The sequence below is a fragment of the Strigops habroptila genome, chromosome 7, assembly GCF_004027225.2.
Source record: "Strigops habroptila isolate Jane chromosome 7, bStrHab1.2.pri, whole genome shotgun sequence".
Lineage (NCBI taxonomy): Eukaryota > Metazoa > Chordata > Aves > Psittaciformes > Psittacidae > Strigops > Strigops habroptila.
This window is the reverse complement of record NC_044283.2, coordinates 69,771,967-69,799,377: the sequence shown is the minus strand read 5'-3', so window position 1 is coordinate 69,799,377 and position 27,411 is coordinate 69,771,967. Positions and strand designations below refer to the sequence as shown.

General features: G+C 45.0%; 1 protein-coding gene across 2 annotated transcripts; it reads left to right on the top strand.

Annotated features, from left to right (window-relative positions):
• The first annotated feature begins 4,883 nt into the window (after positions 1-4,883).
• Positions 4,884-26,634, top strand: SCARB2 (scavenger receptor class B member 2). 2 transcript variants are annotated; one of them, XM_030492386.1, is made up of 13 exons: positions 4,884-5,080; positions 11,686-11,843; positions 16,175-16,322; positions 17,576-17,764; positions 18,506-18,597; positions 19,096-19,215; positions 20,097-20,275; positions 20,729-20,847; positions 21,781-21,854; positions 23,289-23,340; positions 23,886-24,044; positions 24,179-24,248; positions 25,545-26,634. In XM_030492386.1, the coding sequence occupies exons 1-12, from the start codon at positions 4,964-4,966 to the stop codon at positions 24,206-24,208; spliced, it is 1,437 nt and encodes a 478-aa protein (XP_030348246.1). In that variant the 5' UTR covers positions 4,884-4,963; the 3' UTR covers positions 24,209-24,248; positions 25,545-26,634. The 2 variants fall into 2 exon arrangements, with proteins under 2 accessions (XP_030348246.1, XP_030348245.1); XM_030492385.1 differs by lacking the exon at positions 24,179-24,248.
• Positions 26,635-27,411: the final 777 nt, after the last annotated feature.

Below are 27,411 nucleotides of genomic sequence, written 5' to 3'. Positions count from 1 at the left end.
AGAGGATGGAACAGAGCAGAGTCGAGTGAGGAGAGAAATGTGGGTGAAAAGAACTGTAAGGAAAAGGTGGCCTGAAGCAATGCTCTGCCCTCCCACACAGGTGGCAAAATTGGCCACCCCCAAATCACAAGACTCCATGTGCAGAAGCAGCCGATGAGTCAGGGAAGCAGCAGACCAACCCAAAAGTAGCTGATGGGTGTGAGTTGTTGCACTAACTAACTTTGGTAGAGCTCAGATTATGAGAAATACACCTCTGTGTGTGTAATTTTAAAACGTACTACATGATCTGTATCACAGTTATGACATGAATGAAGAGGTATGTGTGGCTTACAGTTCATGAGGACTGTGGTTATTTAGCTGGAGAGTGTCAAAGAGTCAAGCAGGACCAGATTTCAGAAGGAAGAACATTTTTGCTGTTGTTCTCATAACAGTTGAAAGTATTCATTTCCTCAGAAGCAAAGCTGTAGCCAAATCTCTCGTCTCCTAAAAAGTCATTGTCTCAGTTGTAGAAGTCAGACGGTGTTCTAAACACAAATCCCTGTCCAGTGCACGATCTCTGTGTGCATCCCTGTGCAGCGAACCCAGGAGCAAAGGCTGCTGTTACACAAGCAGCAGCTTTGTTCACACACATTTCCGAGGTCGCTGTTGAACCTGGTAGTTGCAGGGGAGCTCTGCCCTATAGTGAACTACTTCCCTCCCAGCACTTAATTTGTACTGTGTGGGAAGAAAACTTGAGTGCAGTGAAATTTGATTGCTACCCACTTACAAACCTTTCAGAAGTTTCTCAACTCTCAGCCGAAATCAGTATAATTAGATTATTATTTTAGTAATTATACATACAGCACTAGAAACATACATAGTATGTGTAATTTCATTGATGACAAGTATGTGTATTAGCTGCACATGAAAGGGGGAAGAGCAGAGTCTCTGCAAACATCTTCCTTGGGTGTTTCCCAAGAGCTGCTCCTCTAAGACTGGGAAACATCCAGCCAGCAGAGGCTCTTTGTGGCAAGCTGTCAGGAAACTTGAGATGTTAAGGACCTGCAGGTTACCTGTCATATGGTTTATGTTCTGTTGGTCAGCTGGGCTGAGCTAAATGGCAGCCAGGTGTTAAATTCCTGACACTATGCCAATGAGAGAGATGCCCCACCTTCATAAAAGCACCATTCTTGATAACTAGGTGTCAGTCCCTGTAATATTTATCTCCGAATTTCTTCTGTTGTGTATTCCAGAGGAAAATATAGCTAGGATTCAGAAACACAGTGATGGAGATGGAAGTAAAGAGCACCACAGATACATAGATGAAAGCAGACTGCAAACATCATGCAGCAGATGAGTGGACAAGTCTACCAAAATGTTGAGAGAGAAACTGGTAGATTATTTGTTAAGTAAAACACTTTTCTAGTTACGATTGCATTCTCACTGTTTAGATGAAACTACACTTGGTTCTGGAAAGGCTGTTTCATGTCTCTATATGCCCTCAGGTCACAGCTCCTGAAGGAAGCAATGCAAAACTGGGATCCGGTTAGACCTGGTATGAACAGGTCTGTCAGCAGTGAGAGATTATTGTAGCACCCAAATCAGAAGTAAGGACAAGCATGATTCCTGTCTTGGGTGGCAAGGACCAGAAATCCATGAGGTGACATGGATATGAACAAAGAAACAATGAAAAATATCCTACTTCTCCTGTCTGCTGTTTGCACCCCAACATAAAACATTCCCTAAAGAAAGGTTCCTAATAGTTACTAAATTACAGGAGTAGGATGAAGGATTTCTGGGATCTGTTCTGATTTGGCTGATACCATGCTGCCTGATTTCCTAATTCCTTCCTTGACAAGCCTTTTCCTTCCTTACACAGACCCCAAGGAGCCAAGAAACTCGTGTTAAACTGGAGAAGCCACACTGACAACCTCCGTAAGTAATGGCCTTTTGTATTTATTAAACATTTTCCCAGTGCATAGGGCAGGACTGCTTCATCCATGGTTTAGTTTTTAAAAAGGGTTTTCAAATAATTTTAATAGGTGGAAATCATCACGAGAGACCCTGGGCTAAAGCCCTGGGAGCATGAAGCTTGCCCATTTCATCACAAGACAAAATCTGGGGCAGCCCAGCAGTGTATGTGGGTGATGGGTGCAGAACAAGAGGCAGCAGCTTTCTGGGGCAGCCTGCACAACTGCCTGCTTGGTGTGTTCTTCTACTATTTTCACCATATTTATGGTGTTGGTGCAAGACACCCACCAGGCCTGGGATCCCAGTTGTGATGGTTCTGTACAGTAACAGAAAAACAAGCCATGCCCAGAGTTTACAATGGAGATACGACAACGGTGTAGACCATGAGCAGAGTAGCTGTTGTGAACTTCACAGAATCACAGAGTGGTTTGGGTTGGAAGGGATCTTAAAGCTCATCCAGTTCTAACCCTCTGCTATGGGCAGGGACACCTTCCACTAGACCAGGCACCTTCCATTAGACCAGGAATGAATACTGTCATTTTAAGTGGTGGACATTCTTGGGAATGGCAAATTAAATAGTGAAAAAGTGAAAGGAGTGGGGAGAGGGAAGGCTAATGGAAGGGGGTAAGAAAGGAAAAAGAATGAGGACATGAAGTCTTCTTTGGCTAAGTACATATTTTCCTGAACGTGGGCCTTATCTGCCTTTTCCTCTTGTAATATCATCTGGAATGGGAAGATGTGCCTCTGCTTGCTTCAGGGATTTATAATTACAGCACAGTATCGTGCCCTGAGCCAGCAGTGCACCCACGGCATTCCCATGCTGCACTTCAGAGGTGGAGTCACCCTTCATGGGAATGTTTTAAGTGTGTCAGAGCTAGTAAGCACTTTCTCCATTTCGAAAGGTAAAATAATTTGCCAAAAAAGAGAATAATTCACAACTGACAATCTGGAAAATCTGTATGGAGAAATGATGGGGTTCTGTGCATCACAGGTAGTTTTTTATGAAAAAATCCAAAACAAACCAAAACCAAAACAACCAAAACTCAAAAAACCCTCTGAATAAAGCAAACCCAAAATTCAAGAAATCACCGGTTGATCTGTAAAGATTCATAAATATTCATGCCAGGGTTCAGCTAAAAGAATTTCAGTGGTCTCGTGGGCTGCAAGAATCCTTTTGCAGCAGCAAACCCAATTTAGCCTTTGAAATAAAACCCTGTATCTCCCATTTAAAATATCTCAGAATGCTGGAATTCCTTAAATATTCCTGCCTTTCTTTCGATTTTCCAGGGTTTCAGTGCTCACATAAACCAGCATGTTCCTTAACATCATTAATAAAAATGCTTCCTGGCTGCAAAAAGTAGTTAAGATAAAAATGGCTTTGCAGAACTAGAGAATTGCTGTCTGTGCTTGTTCTTCTGTGTTTATCTCTGATTTAGAGACACCAGACCTGGTCAGCTTCTTACTCACACTGGAGTGCAGCAAGATGTCCTCACTAAACACCAGAAGTCACAGAGCAGTTAGACTACTTCAGGTGAGACAAGGAAAAGGTCTCCCACTGCTTCGGCAGCCATGGAAAATAGGTTTAATGTGCTGCAGGAGGAGGCATCTGCTTGTAAGAATTGTCCTTACAGCTGGTCCCCACCAAAGGCCAGTATTTTACAGTGTCAGGGAAGGTTTATGGTTTCAGAGAGCGCGCTCTCGCAGGAGACCTTTTTTCCAGGGGGAGAATTCTATTGCTGTCATTAAATTAGCCTTCAGAACCAGATTGTCATTATTTACTCTGTTGTTTGCTTTTGGAGAGCTGGTGATGAAACAGAGCTGAGAACACCACTTCAGAGTGGGAATCTGAAGGAAAACAAGCTGCCAGAACAGTATTCTCCTTTTTGTGTTTTTCTTTTTAACGCATGGATGGAACCACAAAAATTCCAGTTTTCCGAACAACTGTGAAATGTGACCTCATCACCTTTCACAAGCGAAAGGTACAGAGTAACATAACACTGCTACTGCAATTACAATTACAGGAAATAGTACTTATGAAAGAAAATGCTTCAGTCCATCTTAGCAGGATATCCACTTGATGGTCTGCTTGCTCTCTTCTAGGGAAGGCATTATTAGGAGCAGGGTGGTGATGGCAAGCTGCCAGCCTCATGGTTTGGAAGAGCAAGAGGAGAGGGAACTGACTCAGGACTTAGGAAATGCTGGCAGCTTAGTGATGGTTATGGGACAGGAGCCCTCTGTCTCAGAGGCTTCCCTTCCTCCTGTGTGGTATGAAGACTGAGGTGGACTGAACTGTGTTGGTAGAAGCTGAACTGTTATTGAATTATGGAAGAATCTGATCCCTGTGAAGCTTAATTCATTCTAGAGACACTTCTTGTTCCCTGCAAGTGTTTCCCGCAACTAATTCCTAAACCTAACGCCCCATTTTAAGTTTTTTCCTAAACCAAATGCCCCATCCCTGGCAGTGTTCAAGGCCAGGCTGGACGGGGCTTGGACCAACCTGGTGTGGTGGAAGGTGTCCCTGCTGTGGCAGGGGGTTGAAACTGGATGAGCTTTAAGGTCCCTTCCAACCCAAACCATTCCATGATTCTATGATCTTGCTGAAGAATAGCTGGTTTTCTCCTTGTTTTCCACAAAACCTTTTAAAGATGCATCGGGAGATGTACCCCAGCACATCCATCCACAGCAGACAGGGAAATTTCAGCTGTGCCAGCGGGAGCTCGCCTTCCAAGCAGGAACAAGCACACATGATTTGGGATCCATTTCCCCCTTTCCGGGTAAGCAGGTCACGGCGAGCAGCCTGGTGCCCCAGCGCGAGGGCTGGCCAGACCCAGGTCACAGAACCCCCGCTCCCGCCGGGCACCTGCACCTCCCGCCCTTGCGGGGCGGGTGGCACCGGTGGCTCCTCCCGGCCCGCCGGCGGTGGGGGCGGAGCGAGGCGGGCTCCCGCCCCTGCGCCCGGCCCGGGGCCTGGCGGCGGCGGCGGCGTCGTCTTGGTCCCTGCTCGGTTGCAGCCATGAAGTCGTTGTGCCTCGTCACCGTGGGGGTCCTGGCCATGACGCTGCTCATCGCCAGCATCTCCTTGCTGGTGGCACATGTCTTCCAGACTGTGGTGGACCTGCAGGTGAAGCAGGTGAGAGCACGGCCCGATTCCCACCCCAATCCCTTCCGACTGGTTTATTCCCTCTCAAAATAATCCTGGGAGAGGAAGGAGGGAGGGGGGAAGGAGGGAAGGAAGAAGGGGGCTGGCAGGTGACGTGGTACAGCTCCCTCCTTGCACCGCCGTGGCTGGGGGGAGGGAAGGAGCATCCCTGGGCAGTGAACCCTCCTGCCCTGCGCCACCCAGCTGGGCTGGGGCTCAGGATGGAACTGAGGCTGCACTGGGCCTGAGCTGTGTGAAAACTGCGTGACTAGGAGAAAAATCAGTTCTCCTGAGGCAGTTTTATTGGCTGTGGGGAAGGAAGCAGCTGTAGTGAGAAGCCTTCTCCAGAGCAATAGCACATTGGGTGAGCAGGGGACACCAAAAGCACCCCTCCTTTTGTGCCATCCCTGTCATAGATTTCTTGCAGCTTGTGTACAGTAGCTTGTTCTGCTGCTTCACTTACTGCTGCCTCTGGTGCAGAGCCAGGGTGCTATGGGCTGAAATATGTGGTAGTTGCCCAGGCTGGGTGATGATAGTGAGGCATTTCACCCCGCTGTTACAGGTTGCTTGTAGCACATTTTGGGGACACCCAGCCTAGCACGGTTGTGAATGCAGAGCCCTTCAGTGTTCATGGTCTGCCCAAGCTTTTGTTCCTCTCTCATACTGGCTCTTTGCATTTATCCAGTGGTCTAGTGAGAGGGGTCAGCTGTGTTAGTAATGCCCTTTGGGGTACTGATAGGGAGCACTTCCTAACATAGAAGCTGTTTTGTCTTACCTTAAATCGGTTGGGTTTAGGAAGTGAATTTTCAGGTTGCCAGTCGTCGTAGAGCAAGTTGTGGCACTCTGAAGTGTGCTTGTAAACTTCAGGGGATAGCCAAAAAAAAGAGGCTACCACAGGTTAAGCTGTCGTGCAACCCGGCAGTGTGTCAGCTGCTCTTCAGGAGCTGCTTATACAGCTATTCCTGTAGTGTTTATTCTCAGGTACATGTTTCTGCTTTGCTGGAATGTAGCAGGGGTAATGGATGGTTTATCATAGAATCACAGACTGGTTTGGGTTGGAAGGGACCTTAAAGCTCACCCAGTCCCAACCTCCTGCCATGGGCAGGGACACCTTCCACTAGAGCAGGTTGCTCCAAGCCCCTGTGTCCAACCTGGCCTTGAACACTGCCAGGGATGGGGAAGCCTCTCTGGGCAACCTGTGCCAGGGCCTCATCACCCTCGTAGCAGAGGGTGGCGAGTTATCCTGACTTACCCTGAAGTCATTTGATCATCAGCCTGTACCTTTTCTAGGCAGTCTGAAAGCCAGGTATGGGGTGATGTGCTTGTTCATGTATGCAAAGCTGGATGCAAACCAAGGCAAAGCAGTGCAGCCTTGCATAGACATGTGCAGCCTCATGTCCCAGATCTGAGGTCTTTGTAAAGGACCCCGCCATCCTCTGCGTCGCAGAACTCCTGGTTTCGAGTCTGTTTCATGCTCTTATCAAAAGAGCAGTGGGGTATAAAAACACGGTTTGATGAGAGAGTGTAGAGCTGTCAGGAATTAGGCGTGATCCTCCTTATGCGTATTACCTCTTAGCTGCATGCTCCTTACCCTTAATGGTTCATTATGTAAGAGTAAGTTGGTATTCATTCAGCAGAGCTTTCAGTAATGCAGGATAAAGTTCCCAGAGCTCAGGCTTTCCCTGCTTACCACTCTTCAGCTCATGCTGCTGTACGTCTGGATTGCACAGAATCCAGTGTCCTGCACCCTGTGCCAGCCACTGCTTCCCTCCTGGCCACCTGCGGGAGCCACGCACCCAAACTGCAGCATGCAGATCTCAGCCCCAGAGCAGCATGCTCCCAGTTACTCTGCTGATTCAGCTGCCTTCCACATGTGCTTTATCTCACATGAACTTTTTGTCATTCACGTGTAGTCTAGAAAGCTGCTGTCTCTTGTGTAACCATGTGTGCAGCTTTGTGCAAATAGACAAATCTCAATTTGCCTTTGAAATGTGGCAAGACTTGAGCTTTTCCAGCTCTCTGCAGGGCAGGGCATGGGACACGAAGTATTATCGCTGTGCTCTGGCCCTTCCTAGCCTCAACCGCTCTGTCATTGAAGGAGTTGCAGCAGGGGTAAGAGATTGTCCTTATGACAGGTAGTTCATAGAATCATTTAGGTTGGAAAAGACCATAAACCCATCATTGTCAAGTCCAGCACTAAATCATGTCCCTAAATGCCACATCTATACATCTTCTAAATACCCCCAGGGATGGGGACTCCACCACTTCCCCAGGCAGCCTGTTCCAGTGCTCGACAACCCTTCTGGTGAAGAAATGTTTCCTAATATCCAGTCTAAACCTCCCCTAGTGCAGCTTGAGGCTGTTTCCTCTTGTGCTATCACTTGTAACCTGGGAGAAGACTGACCCACACTTCGCTCCATCCTCCTTTCAGGTAGTTGTAGAAAGCAATAAGGTCTCCCATGAGCCTCCTTTTCTCCAGACTGAACAACCCCGGTTTCCTCAGCTGATCCTCATAGGACTTTGTTTCTAAACCCTCTCCAGCTTCGTTGCTCTTATTTGGACACGCTCCAGCACCATGCTCCTTTGAGGGCTTCCCAGCAGTCCTGAAACAGAGCTGACTTGCAGTCAAGAGTTTTGGAGCAGCTGAAGCACTTCTGTGTCCAAACTCAGGACCTGTGAACCACTGAGGATGGGTTGGCTTTCAGCAGGGGGTCTGTGTGGTGCATCCTTTCCAGCCAAAGGCAGGGTGCTTGGGTACAGAGAGGGCGTGGGAAGAGCGGGGAATCCAGCCTGGTGTCACACTTCCTTGAAAATCATCAGGGAGATGTGTTGTGACAAGGACAGTGTTGTGACAAAGACACCTTTCCCAGAAGGCATTCAAATATTGTCAACTTATCCTCTGTCTTATTTGCCAGTCATACTGGCTTTTTGTGAATTAGGGTACCGTGCCACTCAGATGTCCAATTCGTCAGTATCTCTTCATTGTCAGGGGCTGACACGTGAAACACCAGCAAATAATGGGAAAAACCCTGTAATGAACATGAATAGATTAGCTGCCCACAGGAGAAAGTCCTTCCTAGCTCCTACCAGTGCTTGCCTTGTGCTCTCTGTTGGTTACATGGTTATGTATTTTATTGCCATAAGCGTGCAGCTTATGAATATAAAAACCTTTGATCTGTGCACCTAATTCCAAACCTGGGCAATCAGTCCTCTACCCCAAATGAGGCGCTGGCACAGGGTGCCCAGAGAAGCTGTGGCTGCCCCATCCCTGGCAGTGTTCAAGGCCAGGTTGGACACAGGGGCTTGGAGCAACCTGCTCTAGTGGAAGGTGTCCCTGCCCGTGGCGGGGGTTGGAACTGGATGAGCTTTAAGGTCCCTTCCAACCCAAACCAGGCTGGGATTCTATGACTTTGTGATTCTTTATGCCATATACCTCACACTGATTATTTTAGAAAACACTTAAGACTTCTGAACTCTTGAAATGTCACTGGACTTTTGTTGCCAGCCATCTCTGGAGCTGGATTTTCTGGAGTGTTTAGGGCCCAAAAGGACAGGGAAGATATCTCATCCCTTGATTTAGTTTCTGTATTGATCATTTTTTGCTGTTGTTCTCTAATTTGAAATACTAGAGCTCCTAGCACAGTTCAGTGTGGAGGCTTATATGAAGGATCAGTGGAGATGCTCCTTTCTGTGTAGGTTCCAAAAATGTTCAGCACCATTTCCCACCCCCTGTCACTAGCAGCAACAGTAACTTCGTGTAAGGGAAGCTTGCTTTTTATTTCCTTTGTGTGAAGCATGGTCAAGACAAGGAAAACACCAGCAAATAAGCTGCAAATACAGGACTGGCATGATAAATAAAGTGAGTAGGAAGGATGCTTTGGCACACTTGAAGTGAATGTGGACTCCACTTGGAAAGGAGAACCCCTGCTCTGCTTCTGAATGAAAGACTGGTATTGTCCACTGTTTTTAGGCTGTGATCTTGCAGTAGGTATACCCTGTGTTGTATCTGTGCTTGTGTTGTATCTCTCTGAGACCTCTGCAGGCTACTTCCTGCTAGCCTAGTGTCTGACTTGAAGCTTCTGAATACTTTGTGTCTCTTTTTCTTCCATATAAATTTACAAGAGGAAAAATCTGATTCTCTGGCCTTACAATACAGCAGCAATAACAACAGCGGAGCTGTGTCTTTTACGTATTTTGGATTAAAAAGCAGTGCTGTGATCTAGTATCGTGCAGCTTGCCCAACCTAGTAGTGATCACAAGCTCTGATAAAAAAACCCAGTGGTGTAACACCAGATCCTGCTCTGGTGCAGAGGAAAGGCAGCAGAGCTAACCCTGGATGCCATCAGCTGAGGGACATGGACATATGTTTTGCTCAAAAATATGTGCTTGTGTTTTTCTCTCAGCTCTAGGCTGTGTAATACCATGTGATAGACCCACCGGGTAACGTTTGGTGAAAAACAGAAGAAAAGAGCTTACCATATTTCATTATTTGAGAGTTTCACAGGGTCTGCCTGACTCCAGCTCGGAGGTTTGCGAATCTGGGTTTATAATTGGAGCTGTCACTGTACAGAGCTATAAATAGACATGTCATTTCTGTGGGAGATCCAAATGGTGCCAGGCAGATCCAGAAAACAAGTCACCAGAGGACTTTGTTTCACTACCCTTTTGCTCTGTAGCCCATCTCCCAGGGGCTTGTGATTTCGAAATCTCAAAAGCCTGTGTTTAAACTGACCTGCCAGATAAAAGCTCTTGCATTTCCTTCTTATTAATGCTTATTGCATGTAATCTGATGCATACATGTATATAGAGAGAGCATGGTAGAAACACACCTTACATTTAGCGTTGATACACTGAGTTGAGGAGCTTCTTGTGTTCAGTCTAGCTCAGGAGAGGGGGACGGGGGCCGTGGCCTCCCTGGACACTATAAAGGTGATCTCACCGCCATAAGGGATTGACTGGAGCCTAAAACTGGCTCCAGTCATGGAGTTTCGTGCACATGAGAGATGTGAGCTTTGTACAACTTAGGAAGGGAGCAGACATCAGTAGTTCACCACATCACCACTTTGGAAATAAGTTGACTTTGGAATGTGGTTATTTGCATGTGGAGAAAAGCTGTCGCAGTCATCTGGAGGTATCTTAAATACATTGCTGTCTTGCTCCCAGCCCTTTAGGGTGGAACCATGGAAACACTACGTCTGATTTGGGGAGGTTTTCTATTCCTGATCCCACAAACCAACTTCAGGAGAGCTCTGGCTGAATACTGAGATGAGCCTCCTTGTCACAGATCACAAGAACACAGGATCAAAAGCATTGGGCTATGCAGAAAATGGTATATATGAGGTGCCAGTAGTTCCAAAGAAATGCTGAAAGCTCCTGAGGCATGTCTAAAATAAGTTATTTTTCATGGTGTGCACAGAATACATGGCTTGAAATTCCCCATGGGAAGCAGTCTGCAACTGGGAAGTGCTACCAGCTGGGTTGGCTTTCACTGCTGTTCAGCAATACTGCTGCCATTCCAAGCTCCTGCCAATAAGTTTGTCTTTGAAACAGTCTTCTCTTTATCTAGTCATTCAAAATGAAAAACTACATGGAGAGAAAACAGCTCCTTAAATGGGAAGGCCGGGAAGGAGTCCTGGGGCAACTGTGGCTGATGAAGTGAGTGAAGGCCCCAGAAACAGTAACCAAGGAATGGCAGTTGTCCAGTCTAGCCTGCTTTTCAGCTTGCACTTACAGTATTTGACTTGTTTTCCGAAAAGAATAAAAAAAGCATGTGTTGATGAGACACAGATGCAGATGATTCCCCCCTTTCCTTCTTTTGCCTGCAGGTGATACGGTTTTCAAAGATGTAGTTTTCTTTGTGTTTATTTCTGAAAATGCCACTCTGCAAGCCAAATTTCTTTACTACTACCACAGTGGCAGAACCAGTGTTGTAACTATATGAAAAGCCTTGATTTTGGTGGCGATGCTTTTGTAGTTGGGGTGAGTTTTAACTAAAATGGAATGGTAATAAAACAAGGGGTTGAGACCTGTATTATATATTTCTAATGGAGCTACCTAGAGGTTGTGGTTGTGACTTTCATTATAACATGCATATGCTGGTAGGTAAAGAAATTACTGATTCATTACTTAAGTGCTTCTCTCATAAAATAACCATTTATAGCTTTTCTTTTGTAGGTCCGTGTTTTATTAGTTACAAAATAGACTAAGAGTCCATGGGTCTGGAGTTGCGTGTGCTCTCATTGCTGCAGGAAAGTAACTGTTTATGCTATCTTATACCAGGTTAGGGTTTTGCTGGCACAGGATCACTGTGTAATAGCTGGTAAGTCTTCATTCTGAAAAATGTCAGGCAGAAGTGTTTGTGGGAAGAAGTAGAACAACAAAGCCAATAAAGGTATGCCCCTAGCCTGTGAGCCTGTAGCGTGTGTCTGATCTTGTTGATATTGAGATGCTTCAAAAACGTATTTATAAGCATTTGTAGAATTGGAGTCTCAGATTCGATTGCCTGAGCTTATTCTGAGGGCATAGAATTCCTTCTTTCCTATAAATATCTTACAGCATCTGTTGTTAACAGCCAATCTGTCTTCCTCTTGTTTCAGGGAACAGTATTGAAAAATGGCACGGAAACCTTTGAAGCCTGGGAGGATCCTCCTCCACCAGTCTACATGCAGTTCTACTTCTTTAATGTGACAAATCCTTTGGAAGTGCTTCAAGGCGATACTCCTCTTGTAGAGGAAATAGGGCCATACACCTACCGGTAGGATCATCGTTTCACTGTTTTCACATCTCACTAAACATGTTGTCTGTGAGGAAGCCAGAAAGTGGGATCTAGAGTGCTTGGGATTCAGTTCTAGGAGGAAAAACTAGCTATTAATGCGTGATTACTCACATTCAAGGGAGCATCATCATTCACCACCCAGACGGTACAACTAGACTGACATTTGGAGTACCTGCAGTCAGTTTTGGATTAAGCCAGAAAGTTCTGTCCGATGTTGTACAAGATTTTGCTTGTGTGCTGCTGTTCCTCAGCTGCTGAACACAGAGGAAGTTGTTTGCATCCTGGTCTAGTGTCTTGTTTGAGGAAAAAACACTCGTGTGGGGTTTGAGAGTCTGGGAATAGGATGATTCATGTGTTCACTGAGAAATCACCCCCCAGGTGAAGTTGCACAATTCACATTGTTAAAAATGTGGCCAGAAAACCAGTTAGAGAGTGGTACTATAAGGATCTTCCTCAGCCAACCCCCACTGTAAAACCTACTTAGATTCAGACATATCTACCATTTGTACAGACTGATAGAATTACTACAGCTATGTGCAGTGTTGGAACTTTATCTGGCCTCTTGAACTTTCCTTCTGTGTGATATGGCTGCACACAAAACAATCTGCTGCACGTAGAGGGATTTTGAAGTCACCTTACAAATGAGTTTTCCTTTAGAGCTTCATTCTGCTCTGCATGCAGCAGTGTAAACCAGGAGCAGTGCTGTGGCAGAAAGCAGTATGGTCTTTGAAGTTACGGAGGTATGAAAACCATGGCAAAAGGTTGATTTCTCATTGTCAGACTCGCTTCTAGTCACACACATTCATTCAGACTGGGCACTAGCTCAGTGCCAGAAGGAGATGTCTTTATCTAAGCTGCAAAAAGATCAGAAACTGGTTGTTAGTGTTTGAAAAAAATACTGTAGAATGAAAGGGAGAGCCTTTGTGGTAGCTTTGGTCTCTGCAGTACATCTTACCTTTCTGCTTCTTTCCTCCCACACCTCAGCTTTGCTTCACCCTCTGCCATCAATCTTTTTCCCCATTTCCTCTCTATTTCAGTACTGTGTCTGTTTAGCCTTGGGAAATTACATGGCAAAATACCTCGTCTTAGATAAACTGGTAGAGCTGGAGAAAAGACATAAGCTTTCAAGTTCCTAAGCTTTTCTTCAGGTCTGTATAGTATAATGCTTATAATTAGCCAGCTGTGCATTCTCTCTGTCAGGAAGATAAATAGGGTCAGCTCTAGGTGTAGTACAGCTAGATGAAACCACGTAGGCCCATGCTCTTCTGCAGCCTGGTACTCAATCCCCTTAGCTACCTTAATATTTTCCCCTTTTCTTAGTTCTGACTGTCTTCTGGGTGTCATGCATAGCCCCATTTGTGAAGCTGCACCTTATCCTTGAGAGAGTCTGATGGTATGGACGGGGCTGGTGGTGTAGCTGGCTGGGTTAGTCTGTTCCCGAAGGGAGGCCCAGCCCGAACTTCTGGTTTGTGACTTGCTGGGAGAGCCTTCCCCTTCAACACCACAAGCTGGCTGTGAGCCAGTTGGGTGATGCAGGCTCTCCCTGAATTGTTTACTGCAGTGTGAGAGAGGGAGGCTGTGTGTTTCAGTAGCTTCTGGCTTGTTTGGTTAGCCTGATTTTGACATGTCTAAACAGGATTTGATTGTTCTGCGCTCAATCTGATAGAAGGAAGAGGAAAGTTAGGGAATGGAGTGCTCTTTTCCAGCGGATTCTTTAATCCTTGCCTGGCTGTCACTGCCAGTACCAGACTGCAGCAGTGGGTGGAGGAAGAGAGGAGGCATGTGGGAGGAGAGGGAGAAGGGAGGGATGTGGCATGCTTGAGACAGAATAAACACCAAGTTTATTTCACAGGCCTCATGTAGCAAAGCCTTAAAGACTCATTTAGGTTTAGCATGTGGCATAACACCTAAAATGCCCTAAACATGAAGTATGTGGTTCAGTGTTCTTATAAAACAGGGTACTGGGGAGAAAGGCTGGAAGTATACTGGCTCAGACAAGCAGAGTTAAAAGATCTGAGTGCCAGAGAGGAGGTGGGACGGCTAAATAAATCTCTTCCTGCATATTCTGCCTGCAGTTTGTCATGGTTTGAGCCCAGCTGGTAACTCAGAACCACGCAGCTGCTCACTCACTCCCCCCCTTCTTCCTCCCCCCGCTCCTGGAGGGATGGGGAGGAGAATGGGAAGAATGTAACTCCCACGGGTTGAGATAAGAGCAGTCCCGCAACTGAGGTATAACACAAAACCACTACTGCTACCACCAATGATAATAACGATTAGTGAAATAACAAGGGGAGAGGATACAATTGCTCACCACCCGCCGACCGATACCCAGCCCGACCCGAGCAGTGATCTGGGCCTTCCGGGTAACTCCCCCCGGTTTATATACTGGGCATGACGTGCTGTGGTATGGAATACCCCTTTGGCCAGTTTGGGTCAGGGGTCCTGTCTCTGCTTCCTCCCGGCTTCCCCTCCTCCCTGGCAAAGCATGAGGCTGAGAAAGTCCTTGGTTGGAGTGAACATTACTTGGCAACAACTAAAAACATCGGTGTTATCAGCGCTGTTCCCAGGCTGAAAGTCAAAACCACAGCACTGCACCAGCTACTAAGAAGGAGAAAAGTGACTGCTGTAGCTGAACCCAGGACAAGTTCATAGGTTTTGAACAACAGAGGTAGATTCTGTAACAAAAAAAAAAAAAAAAAAGGAAAAAAAAAAAAGTAGTGCTTGTATTTTAAAATCCTGGAAGCTAAATTTGCAGCGTATAAAAGAATTATAAAGTACAAGCTGCTTATCTGCCTAAGCCCGAAGAACACTTCAATATTGTCTGCTCTTGTGTACATGTACAGCTTTTTGTCTTTAACATCTGAGATCCTCCTACTTGTATCCCTAATCAGAGAGTATTATTTTCCTCTCCTACCCTTTTACGGTTGGAGAGGCTTCTCAGGTTAACTCTGGCCTATTTTAGGGAAGGCACTTATAACTGTCCATTGCCATCGCCACAGTTCAAGCCCTGGGTATAAAGCAGGTTGCTGTACTTGGCTCTTGGCAAGTCAGGCTGGAAGTGTGGCCAGACCAAAATGTTCCTTGGTGGTAGAGATGCTGAAGAGTGGTAGATTTGCTTCTTTGTGTAAGAAAGATGGGAAATGGTTGGAACAGTTTCCCAGGCCTTTCCAGTTGAAAGACTGAACCACAGTAATACAGCTGCGTTGAAGGATCTAGTGCAGCTGGGATAGTTTGTAGTATCTGAAATGAATGAAAAACATCATAGCACAGGGTCTCACAGAATAATTCACTTGCACACCTTGGGGCTTAAAATCTACACCAGAAGCAAAGCAATGAAAAAGTCAACAAACTCCTGAGTGAATGGAGACCTAGGAAATGCAGAGCATTTCACTTCATGTGTACACCACAGGTTTCATGCCATAGGCAACCTGCCATTCCCCTTTTCAGGTTTGCTGAAGACACATGTATAGCTCATTTTGAGCCCGAGCCAGCCAGTTGTGCAGAATTGTGTGCTTCTTGTTCGTAAAATGGTAGTGGCCATGGATTGAATTATGGTTATGACCTGTGTTTCAGGGTAATTAAGATGTGACTTCCTCATCATGCCAGCAGGTAGCATTTGATGGTTCTTGCCAACTGCACTTGTCAGCAATCCTGAGTTTTATGATGCCTGTCTGAGTGCATAGACAGTAACAGAAACAACCTCCCAGGCCATGAGTAGTTCAGGGCAAAAATTCAGTTGAATTTCTATTGTGTCCAGGATTCCTGCCTGAAAATTGAAGGAGAAAAGATAGAATAAGGCTTGTTCTATGCCCGTGCTACATGTAAGCCCAGATGTCCTAGTGCAAAGTACTTTAAAGCAAGCAGTAGGATTCTGGTAGGTTCTCAGGTCAGCTTAATGAGACTTACATGAAGCCTGCATCTTGTTCTGCCTGAGAGTGGATTTTGCCTGCAGCAAAGTTTAGTTTTCAAATTGTACTTCAAGGGCAGTCCCGTATCTATTGCCTCTAAATCCTTCTGTACTGTTAAAATTGTTCTCTTTCCTTGGAGGTTTTTAAAGATGAGGCAAAATACAAAGTGAAATGAATATGTGGGGTGGCAATTCTGGAAGAGCTCTGTGAGGTCTGATTCAGCTTACACTGATACAAAGGGGAATTCTGTTGCTGACAGCAGCAGAAGCAATAATTAATCCACTCCTAGTGAACTGAAAATCCCACCCTTTATGTGCTTAAAGTAGTAGAATAGCCGTAAGTTAATTGCATTAACGTTATGCGTACTTGTTTAACTTAATTAGAGAACAAACTCTTTTTCAGAGAATACAGGCCAAGAGTGCACGTTCAGTTTTTGGACAATGGTACCAAAGTATCTGCTCTAAATCCCAAGACGTATGTATTTGAACCTCAGAAGTCTGTTGGAGACCCTGAAGTGGACCTGATTAGAACAGTTAATGTTCCTGCAGTGGTGAGTTCTCTTTCATTTCTGCTTGGAAGTCATCCTAACACACTTCATAACTCGCAGCTTGTTGCTTCATGCTGTCTCTGTCTTTGTGGTAGATAAATGTGGTGGAAGAACCAGAGAGGCAGCTTATATCTGAGGCAAACACTGCACTCAGTTTTGGGTTGGACTGCCGTGGGGTTTTTTTATTGTATTCCTCCTTCACCATACACTTCTGTAGTGTTAGTGCCTTACCTTGTGCTGAAAGCTGACACACACTGCAGGGCTGAGCAGAGATCAGGCTTATTGGGTTGCCAGGAGTTAGCGAAACTGGAGAATAAGGTGAGAGTACTCTCCAAAGAAAGTCTCATTTGGGTGATCAGAGGCAGACCATCATTTTGGGTCTCATACAGGAACAGTATGAGAACAAGCAGATCCAAAGCTGTCCTATCTTCCAAAGGAAATTAGACTGTACTAAAATATTTGGTTGTGTAACTAAGCCTTTACTCCCTGTACTAGTTTAATTGACTTCAATTACAGAACGCATTCGTTTCTGCTTTCCCCTCAGCATTTCAAAAATTGTCTTGTCTGACTTTATGAACGAATACATAGATGCACTGTATAAAGTAGTAGATAGGACTCAGCTTACTAAAAGTTACAAATAATACAGTCAGTGTATTTACAGTTCCTCCCAGGCATTTGAGTGGTGGTAAGGATTATCTCCTGTTCAGATTTTTGACTGTGATGCACTGTAGCAGGTAGTATGAGGAGAACTACAGGTTGGTTTGCCCAAGGAATATTTCCTTCTTTTGGTTTTGCTTTGTTAAAGACGTGTTGTAAAATCACTTGGCAACTAGAAAGGAAATAAATTTGGGTATTGCTTGCATTTTGGAGGAATGGCTGTCTTTTAAAAGTGTAAACTGTGACTTCCTAAGGGTGAAATTCAAAGCATGTCTCTAGCTGTAAAATACTTGTGAAATACAGGCTGTTTAGAAAGCAGTTTTGCACATTTCACTTAAAATCCATTCTCAAGACTATGGCAGTTAATGATATGGAACTGAGCTGGTTGTGTGGCAGTGCCAGGCTGAACAGGAACCTGCAAGAGCACATCCCTGTAGGAGAAAAGCTGGAGAACCTGTTAGCCAGCACTTAACTTGCCATGAGTAGAAATAATGAAACCAAAAAGACAGTTGAAACATGTGTCTGTGTTTGTATGTAGTTGGTATTACTTATTCTACAAGAAATCCGACCATTTCTCCCTTATTCTGATCCCCTGGCAGACTGCAATGGAGTGGACCAGGTCAACCCCTCTTCAGTTTGCCACAGAGGTGCTGCTGCTTCTGTACCAAGAATCCCTGTTCACAGTTCACACTGTCCATGAATTACTGTGGGGCTACAAAGACAGGCTCTTGTCAACCATTCATCTTTTGCATCCTGAGATAGATCCAGTGTTTGGCTTCTTTAATAAGGTAACTGGCATGCAAGACTTTCTGATGCTTTATGTGGGAATGGTGGTGTTGCTATACAGTTTGGGCTGTCACAGCCAGCCAGTTGGGAAGGCTGGAGATGGGCTGCATGGGCAGCAAAAGGATGTTCCCTCTTCAGTTTGGCTGGATCAAGGCACTGGCTATAGCACAGCTGTGGATGTTTTATCTGACTTGTCTTTATCAGATATGGATAAGCTTCCCAAGGGCAAACCACTCCACTATTGCCTGTGCTCTCTTGAATGACATGGGCTTTGCAGGGCCACTTGTGCAAACTACTAGAACATTTCCTGACCTATTTCCTTAGTCATTGATTGCAATCACGTTATTTCTATGCTGGAGCTGTTACTGACTTCCATGGTGTTTCTGGTTCCACATCATTTCGGGCTGTGGGGACTACTTGTTTCTTGGAGATCATCTGCAGTGCTCAGGTTATTTTCTGTGGGTTTATTTTTTTGGCTAAGGGCTGTTTTTTCAGTGGCAAATTTCAAAGGAAAAAAAGGTTACATTTCCTTTGCTTGGGAGGGGTGAGAATCTAGCCCGATCCTTCCACCTCATTGATAATCAAGGTGGAATTTAACAAATTGCACTTACCTTACAGAGAGTCCATCACTTCTGGATTGGATTTGAAGTGATGACAGCTTGAACTCCTGCCACCCGTTTCAGTTACAAGCTGGGTGTTACAGAATGAGCAGAGTGATTAAAAACTCATGTATCTGTTTGCAGATGAACGGAACCGATGATGGAGAATATGTTTTCCTAAGTGGGGAAATGAGCTACCTTAACTTCTCAAGGATTGTGGAATGGAAAGGAAAAGAGTAAGTTTTTCAGTGTGGTCTCTGTCAAAATCTGTTGCTTTTCTCACTTTGGATGAACATAAGCATTGTTCACCAAAAAGGGGTCCTTTTATAGCTCTTAGCAGCTTCAGGCCAGCCCCCTAGTATTTTGGTATGTGTCATTAACTCTGAAAGGAAGACATCCCAGCCTTTAGTAAGCAGACTGCTGGGTCTACTCACCTCTGAACCCCTGACTGCCCCTTGGCAGAGGTGACCCTCTCTCCCTTCCCTCCTCTAGGACACCCATCCCAGCCACCTCTCGGGACTGTATTCCCACATCTACACAGCCAGTGTTCCCAGACACCACGTTTCCTTACTGCTCTGTACACAGAGCCAAGGCTGGGGCAGCTTATGCCTGGGTATCCAGCACCTCTTCAGTGGGCAGCGTGTGTTACCAAGGAGCCAGAGATGAACTTCCTAAAGCATGACCACTGCTCAAAGATACTCTAACCCTTACTATCTTTGCTTGGTTTTCTTCAGGTCGTTGAGCTGGTGGACAACAGAGACATGTAACATGATCAACGGGACAGATGGGACATCCTTTCACCCGCTGATTAGCAAAGATGAGAACATTTATATCTTTTCATCTGATTTCTGCAGGTAAGGAGAAGAAAATGTTACTTGAACTTTAAAACAGAGCCTTTACATCCATTCCTCTTGGCATTTCATGTTAGGCTGGTGCTTTTCCTCGTGTGATTTTATTTAACAGTTACGAGTGTTCTGCATTCATTCACGGTATGAGGGATGAGAGACTTACACAAAAGAAACCCCAATCTGCATCAAGTTAAGGACGTGCTATTTCAACATAAAGTGAAAATCTGGAAGATGACTGGAAAGACAGACTGGACTGCCTTGCGAGCCTAGTCATGAGAGGAATGGAAGGATTTACATGAACCTTGCCCAAAGCTTCTTTCCTCCAAAGTCTTCCTCTGTGCCCTACTTTTTTAGAGACACGACCTTTAGACATTCATGACTTGACATAATGCTGTTTGAAATGCAACAAGATGCAGAAAATCTTGGTGTTTCCTTCCTTATGTTCCACCTTGTCTCCTCCCTTGTCCATTTCCCTGGCTGTGAAAAACCACACTGATCTGAAATTCCCTATTTAAATCAGATGTATGTTATGCTGAATTCAGGACTTGCCAACTTGTTCTGTGTTCTTTTCCTTGTCCCTCTCAGTAGTATATACAATTGCTGTCTCACACAAGAGGCAATAGCAACAAGGGGACTACAGTGAGACCCCGAAATGCTGGAAGCAGGCATTAGTGTCCCTGGAGCAGCAGAGGTGGCACAGGATTGTCTATTCTGTGCAGCAGCAGAGTGATGCATGTGCATTTGCTGATCAGAAGCCTAATAAATTTAATACTGAAGATCTTTGGAATGGGCTTAAACGAAGACTGTAGCTTACTGCAGACTCAAGTAGATAGACAGACAAGTGCTCAAGACATAACAAATTGGGGTCTGGCTTTTCCTCCTTGCAGATCTTTGTACCTGGTGTACGACAGCTCGGGAACTGTTGCAGGCATTCCAACCTACCGCTTTGTGCCCTCTGCTATGGTGTTTGCCAACACAACGGTTAACCCAGGCAATGCTGGCTTCTGCGTGCCGCCGGGAAACTGTCCTGGCACTGGTGTCCTCAACGTCAGCGTCTGTAAGCAAGGTATGTTACCAGGGGGTGGAAGCAGACTGGAAGAATGTCAGTGGGGAACATACTTCTTTCTGTCTGAAATATATGAGGACACTTTGGTGAGACCTGTAGGGTTACGATTGTGCTCAGTGAAATCAGCCACCAACAACTGATCATTTGGTTGTAAAATGCAGCAGAGATCTGAGGGGATGTTATTGTCAGATCCTGTCTGCTCCAGCAATGTTTTAAATCAAGGAATCAGAAAGACGTACCAAACATGAGACATGAAGCTGTGCTGATGATGCACAAGGGAAGATTTGGCTTGTTCTGAAGACAGGGAGTCAAGAGTGTTGATTCTTTAGCTCCAGAATGGACTTTTCCTTTCAGTGTAAATGGCACAATGATGAGTTTTGAGTTTCTCACAGACTTCCTTGAATCCTGCTCTGTCTTGTTTAGGTGCTGACTTTTTATGTTTTCACATTCTAGGCGCTCCAATATTTCTATCAGCTCCTCATTTCTACCAAGCAGATCAAAAGTTTATAGAGGACATAGACGGCATGCACCCGAAAAAGGAGTATCATGAGACATTTCTGGACATCAATCCTGTAAGTGCAGGCTTTTTGAAAGGGTTATATGGGGAATCCAAGCATATGGATTTAGGTCACCTTCTTGGGTGGTGTCTATCAACATTGTTCCATTGACCTCAAGGAAGCTGTACTAGTTTATGTGGAACTGATCTACTTGGATTTGCTTGTCTAGAGCAAACTTGGCTGGATAGCAAGAATTAAAATGCATTTCCCATTGTGCTGTGCAATTAGAGATGCCATCGGACTGGTAATGATGAGATGAAGGTCTAAGAAAATATTTCTTAGAAACAGATGAGGCTACTTTTCTGGTTCACCCTGCCATCCCAACCATCTGAGTATTATCTTGACTGCGTTTTGCCCAAGCTGAAGAAACTGGGTATGTAGACCAAGAGAGGAAATCTATATTCCATGGATGTTGGACTCAATTTAGATAGCGTGGAGTCATGAGAGGAGAGATACAGAAGCGTAGTGATTACATCTTTCATGGATGTTTACAGAGTTGTTGGTATTTTCAGCATGAAATGTCAGAAATTAAAGGAGCTTGGAAGTGATGGTCTGTGGTTTTTTTACACTTGTGGTTTAGCCCCAGCTAAGCACCACACAGCTGCTCACTCACTCTCTCCCAAGCAGGATGGGGGAGAGAATCAGAAGGGCAAAGCAGGAGGAAAATGCATAGTTCCTCTCCTAAGGTCTAGTGCAGCTGCTGCTTAGTATCTGGTTTGGTGCCAGGTTCTTCCCATGACCCTGCTCCCACTTACCCAGCTTTTTGGTACTGCCACAAAATGGCACCTTCCCCCTCCCACCCACTCTCCAGACTTAATTTTGCTGCTTGAATGAGGAAATATTCCTGTACATCCCATTGCAGCCCTTACTGTGTTGCGTTTCCTGCTCATTATCCCTGTGGCTGTACACTTATTATTTTTTGATACTCTGATTTGTTTTATTCCCCAGTTGACAGGGCTCGTCCTGAAAGCAGCCAAGAGGATGCAGATCAATGTTCACATCAGAAAATTACCTGAATTTTTGTAAGTGTTCTGTGCTGCTGGGTGGATATCTCGCATCTGATTTGATACTCAAAATTAATTTGTCTGCAGTGTTCAAATAGAATATTGGTTGGAGAGAGCAAGTGGTAGAGAGAGAAATCCAGTCAAATCTCAGTTTTAAGTGGCAGTATCCTCTCTTCTCACAGATCAAGTAGATTTTGCAGTTCCATCTGCAGAGTAAAAGCAGTATTCAAGAAAAGCAAGATGTTTATGGACAAGTTCCACGTGGTGCTTGTGGAGCATCAGTCATATATCACACTGGCTTGTTTGCTCACAGAGAGGGTCTGCCACTGTGGAGTGCAGCTTGAACACACTGCAGCGAGGACATGCCATTCTACTCTTCACAGCTTGCAGGAGATAAATATTGCAGTTACCATCATTTCTCAGCAGTGGTCACATGAAAACCAAATGAAAAGGCATGAGGGCTGCCCCTGCCTTTCCCCAACAAGCACAAAACAGACCAAGTGCTATGTCTCACAACAGCAGGCAAGAGAGGGCTTGTTTGATCACGTAGAAGGATCTTGCCTGTGACTGCGTTGATATGGTAAAGAGAAGTCTTTGTACTGAAATTTTGGCAGTCAGTACAATCCTACAAACAGGAACAGGGTACAATCCCAAGTAATGTGTGGGTAAAATGCCTCATGTCTTCTTTGTTGCAGGTGGATTCTGCCTGCTTTTCTGGGTGTTCCAGTTTGAGTGGCACATCCCCAAACTGCAGCTCAGTTGTGCAGAAATACTGTTCCCTGCATCTTGTGTCTTTCTGACATACTGATTTACTTGTCACTAAGCCTGTGTGGTAGCTATTCTTCCTACTCAGCCTCTGATCATGTGTTTATTGGCACAGCTTTGCTGCATATTGTATAAAACAGAAGTATTTTACCTGCCTGATACTCCTGGAAGAGTCAGTGATGTTTCTTCAGACCAACACCACCTTATTTTCTAGTGTCTAGGAACTGTTACATTAACACAACTGATGCATAAGCTGTTATTTTCTGTGTGCCAAATGTCGGGGGGGAGGGGGGGATTGCTGCTGTGAGCATGTTCCTTGGAGAATAGTTTCTGTGTTTTGCAAATATGAGTAACCTTCAACATCAGCTTAGCTTGGAATTCTTGCTGACTGGCACAAATCTGCCATTCAGTTGGTGATTAATGGGCCTCTATATGGATCCTTCTCTTTTACTCCCCACCAAGCCCGTAAATATGCCATTCCTCCCAAAACAGAATTCACTATCCATCTTGGAGATTGAGATTGTTCTACTCCAGGAGGGAGGTGAAAATCAACCACAAAAAAGAACAGCCCAGAGGTTTTTTAGGGACAGTTCCCTTGTTCGTTGTTCTATTACAATCTGTCTTCAGAACCCTCAAGTTGAAAAGTTGTGAAACAATAACTTTTTATTGTTACTTTTTCTCACACAGTGAAACGGGCAACATCCGAACGCTGATTTTCCCAGTGATGTATATAAATGAGGTAAGTACTTTTGTTGTTTCTTTGCAGCATTGTGCTATGTTTATGCTGGCAAAAACACTGGTTTTGAGCTAACCAGTAAAGAAAATGCTGTTGATCACCTTTGTACAGTCATAGGTAGGAAGCTGTTGCTGTTTCTTAACTAACATCCTCTGCTGCTTGTTGACCATAGTATCAAGTTCAGCCCTGCAAAACACTCTCAGTCAAACAGTCCTTTTAATTTCAAAAGTCTTTGAAAGGGTCAAAGGCCCGTGAGGAAAAGGGATGCTCAGATGAGGAGGTGGGAGTTCACAAGACCACATCTTTTTTTGCATCATCTGTTTTGAATATTCCTGTGCTGGATCACTGAATTAATTGGATTTGGGGACGATTCTAGGGGACCAGTTTCAGTGACGTACACCATTTTTCTAGGCCTGTATTATTCCATGCCTAAACTGAGAGTTAGAAATCTACTTTCTTTTGAAATACAGACTAGGTAAAGCGGTCTCATACAAAGGAAGAACAGAAATAAATCTTTTTTTTTACCTCTTCACATCTCTCTCCTCCAGAGTGTTCTGATTGATGAAGCATCTGCCAGCAAACTCAGGCATGTCCTGCTGGAAGCCAGTGTTGTAATTGGAATCCCCTTTGTAATCATGGCTCTAGGAATTGGTTTTGGGATTGTTTTTATTGTGCTGGTGTGCAGGTCCCGAGGAATAAGTGAAGAGGTCAGTAGCATTTGAATTTGGCCTTGCTTACTGTATATCTGCCTGTATTTGATTTTGTTGCTTTTTACCTGCTCAGTGTCTTTGTGCACACAAACGTTTTTATATGTTGTTTCTGTTTAACGTGATCTTTCTAGGGAAGGGAAGTTCTAATAGACTCAGAATAAATCGCCAAAGCAAAGGAATGGAGCTAATATGAGGAATGTGGTAAGGCAGGTCATGTGTCCTGTGCCCAATTCCCTTGCCAACAGTAGTGAAAGAAAAAAATCAGCCTGCCTAGAGGACCCTGGAGGATAAGATGCAAGAAGTTCACTATATTTAAGAACACTGTCAGAACACAATCTGACACTGTTCTCAGAAACAATTTTCAGAATCATAATGCAAATCTATGACAAAGGAACGTGTGAATTTTACAGACAGCAGCACGCAGAAAGTTTTATCCAGACAGTACTGATTTGTAGGTCTATTTGTGAAAAGTCCTGTCACAAAGTGACATGCTGGCATTAAGGCTGCTCGTCATGCTGAAAGCTGATGCCAGAATTTCACCCTCATAGGCAAGGCAGTCAGGTTCAGACAAGACAAAACTACAGATCCTCTGGTTAGAGAAATAGACTGGGTACTCTAGTAGGCTGTTTTCTCCGTGTAGTTGCTGTTGTCTTAGTGTGATCTTGCTTCTATGGTGTTTCCTAAATATTACTTTACAATGGTGTGAGAAAGAACCCTCACACCTACTTACAGAGCACCCAGCCACCCTGTTCATGTGCTTTGTCTTAGTCCAGCGGGACCGGGGGCGTGATGGTAGTGGCAGCAGTGGTGGCACTTTGGCAGCAAGGTCTGCAGCCTCTTTGCCTCAAGTGGTGGCTTTGAGAAGCTGTTCTTTGGCTCTCTTGGCTTTATTCTTGATTTTCTCATGAACCAAAGGTGGTTCATGAGCATATGCTCTCAGGACTGTGCTTCAGGTTCTTTTACAAGAGACGCCTTTGCCATTGAGCTTTTGAGTTTGCCTGTTACTGGCTGGCTCAGCTAGAGAGTCAAAACTGTCCCATTGCCTGAGGCCCCTGTCCCAGGCATTCCTGCCCCACCCTACAGGTATAGCTTCACACCATCTCTCTTGGATGTTCCTGAACACTGCACAGGAATTAAAATGACAAAGGAACACCTAAATTCCATGTTTTCTCTACATTGCCTTTGTTGCTTTTCCTGCAAACAGAAGTAATTCAGCTAGTTAAAGCTCTCCTTGTGATTCCCTCCATGCGGGGCGGTTGTGGCGTTCTATCATCTGTAAGGTGCTGCTGTGAGCCCGAGGTCCCTGCCCAAGCTGCCACCCGCCCTCTGGTACTTTTATAGTGCAGTGCTGGTTCTCTTACAGGAAATTGTACTTAGGAGTAGGAGCCAAGAGCTTTTTCCTTTCCTGTTTGGAGTCTCAGCCATGCAGCTTCCCCATCATGGAAGCTCTCTGATGTGCCACATCTAACTCACTGTGTTGTGATTTTTTCCTTTCAGAGTACTGAAGACGAAAGGTCACCGCTCATCAGGACATCTTAGTAAGTTTCCTTTAACACATGAGCTTGGAGAATAAACTATTAGAGCTGACCTAATACCAACTACCACTACCCAGCATTCTCTACTGCAGAGAAACGATTGTGTCAGGTGTAACTTTTTGTGGTATAGAGATGAAAGAGAAGCTGCACTGTCTTGAAGGGAGGAGACTTTTCTTACCAGCTAAGTTACAACTATATTTTAAAACTGCTTGAGATCCTGCTTTTTCCAGCCCCGCACTCTCTTTGTACCTGCACTGACAGCCATAGATGATCATAACCACTGTATCATTGAAAATAAAATGGCCTGAATCAATACGGAAACATCATGAGGGACATTTGCAAATGGCCTTGGGAGTGTGGGCTGCAAAGGACCTTCTTGGAACACAGCAGGCTCCCATGTGCCCTGGAACAACGGACAGCTGGGCTGTAGGCGTAGGCTTGTCTTTTCTGTCAAGTGTTGTGCGCTGCTTACTACCAGTATGCACTGACTGTGTGTTATTCATGTCATCAGTCCTTTCACAAATGTATTTGTACAACTAATCCAAAACACTGAGTGAAACCTTGTTCACCATCTTTAGTTCCGAAGTAAAAGGAGGCTGATGATTTGAGATGTGATGCTGTAGAGACCTCTTCACCGTTGTAACTCGGAACAGGACCCCACTGCATGTTACAATGTGTTTCTTAAGGTCTGGGGTTTTCTCAAACCACACCACAGAACAACATTGTTCTTGATGGTGGAGGGTACAAAAATGGTGTTCTTGGTCCACTGGTGTTGGTGTCATGGTTGTCAGCTGGTTTAATGTGAATGCAAACCTGGCAGTTGACTGTTGAGGATAAAAGCACATCTTCATGTTAAGGTATGCGTAGGGCCTTGAGAAGTCATAACACTTACTTTACTTGTCAAGCGGAAACTTGTTTTAAAAATCACAAAGGTATTTTTTCCCCTGATTAAAAGAATATTCTTGTGGAGGAGTATTTCCATTAGACCTAGAGAGTGAAGCATATTTAAAAAATGTATTATTGTCTTCTAAATAGAGGCATTGGGTTTTGCATTGTCTTGGTTTTGGGTTTTTTTTTTCCAAGATGGTGATGTGTTCAACAGTTTTGTTCATCTGGAGCCAGTTCCAACGAGGAAGTTTCTCAGTGACTGCAATTATTTATCATCTGTATTAGCTAAAAACACCAGGCACAGCGTGGGCTCCTCGCAGTATTGCAGCTGCAGCTTTGCCTCTTCAGAGTGTTTGCCATAGCAGAGGCCAGAGCTGGTATCTTGAACCTCAGCCAAGGAACAGGACCCTGGTCAGACACTCACCCACCTCTTGCTCTGGGGAACAAGGAGCTTCTCACAACTTTCTGCAGTGATCTTGTCAAGGGAGTTATGCTGGAGATTCAGCAGGCTAAAACTGTCACTTCTTCTCCACACCCCCCCCCCCAAAGCTTTGCTGTCTGAGTGGTAAAATAACGCTGTGAAACTCCTGGGGAACTCTCTGCTCTGCTTTTACCCACATGCTGCTGCTCTTGCATGTTCTGGATGCCAGATGTGTTGTTGGGAGTTACAACCACCTCTTTCGTGCTATTCATAGAGTCACAGAGTGGTTTGGGTTGGAAGGGACCTTAAAGCTCATCCAGTTCCAGCCCCTGCCACGGGCAGGGACACCTTCCACTAGAGCAGGTTGCTCCAAGCCCCTGTGTCCAACCTGGCCTTGAACACTGCCAGGGATGGGGCAGCTTCTCTGGGTACCCTGTGCCACTGTCCCACCACCCTCACAGGGAAGAGCTTCTGCCTAATGTCTAATCTAAATCTCCCCTCTGTCAGTTTAAAGCCATCC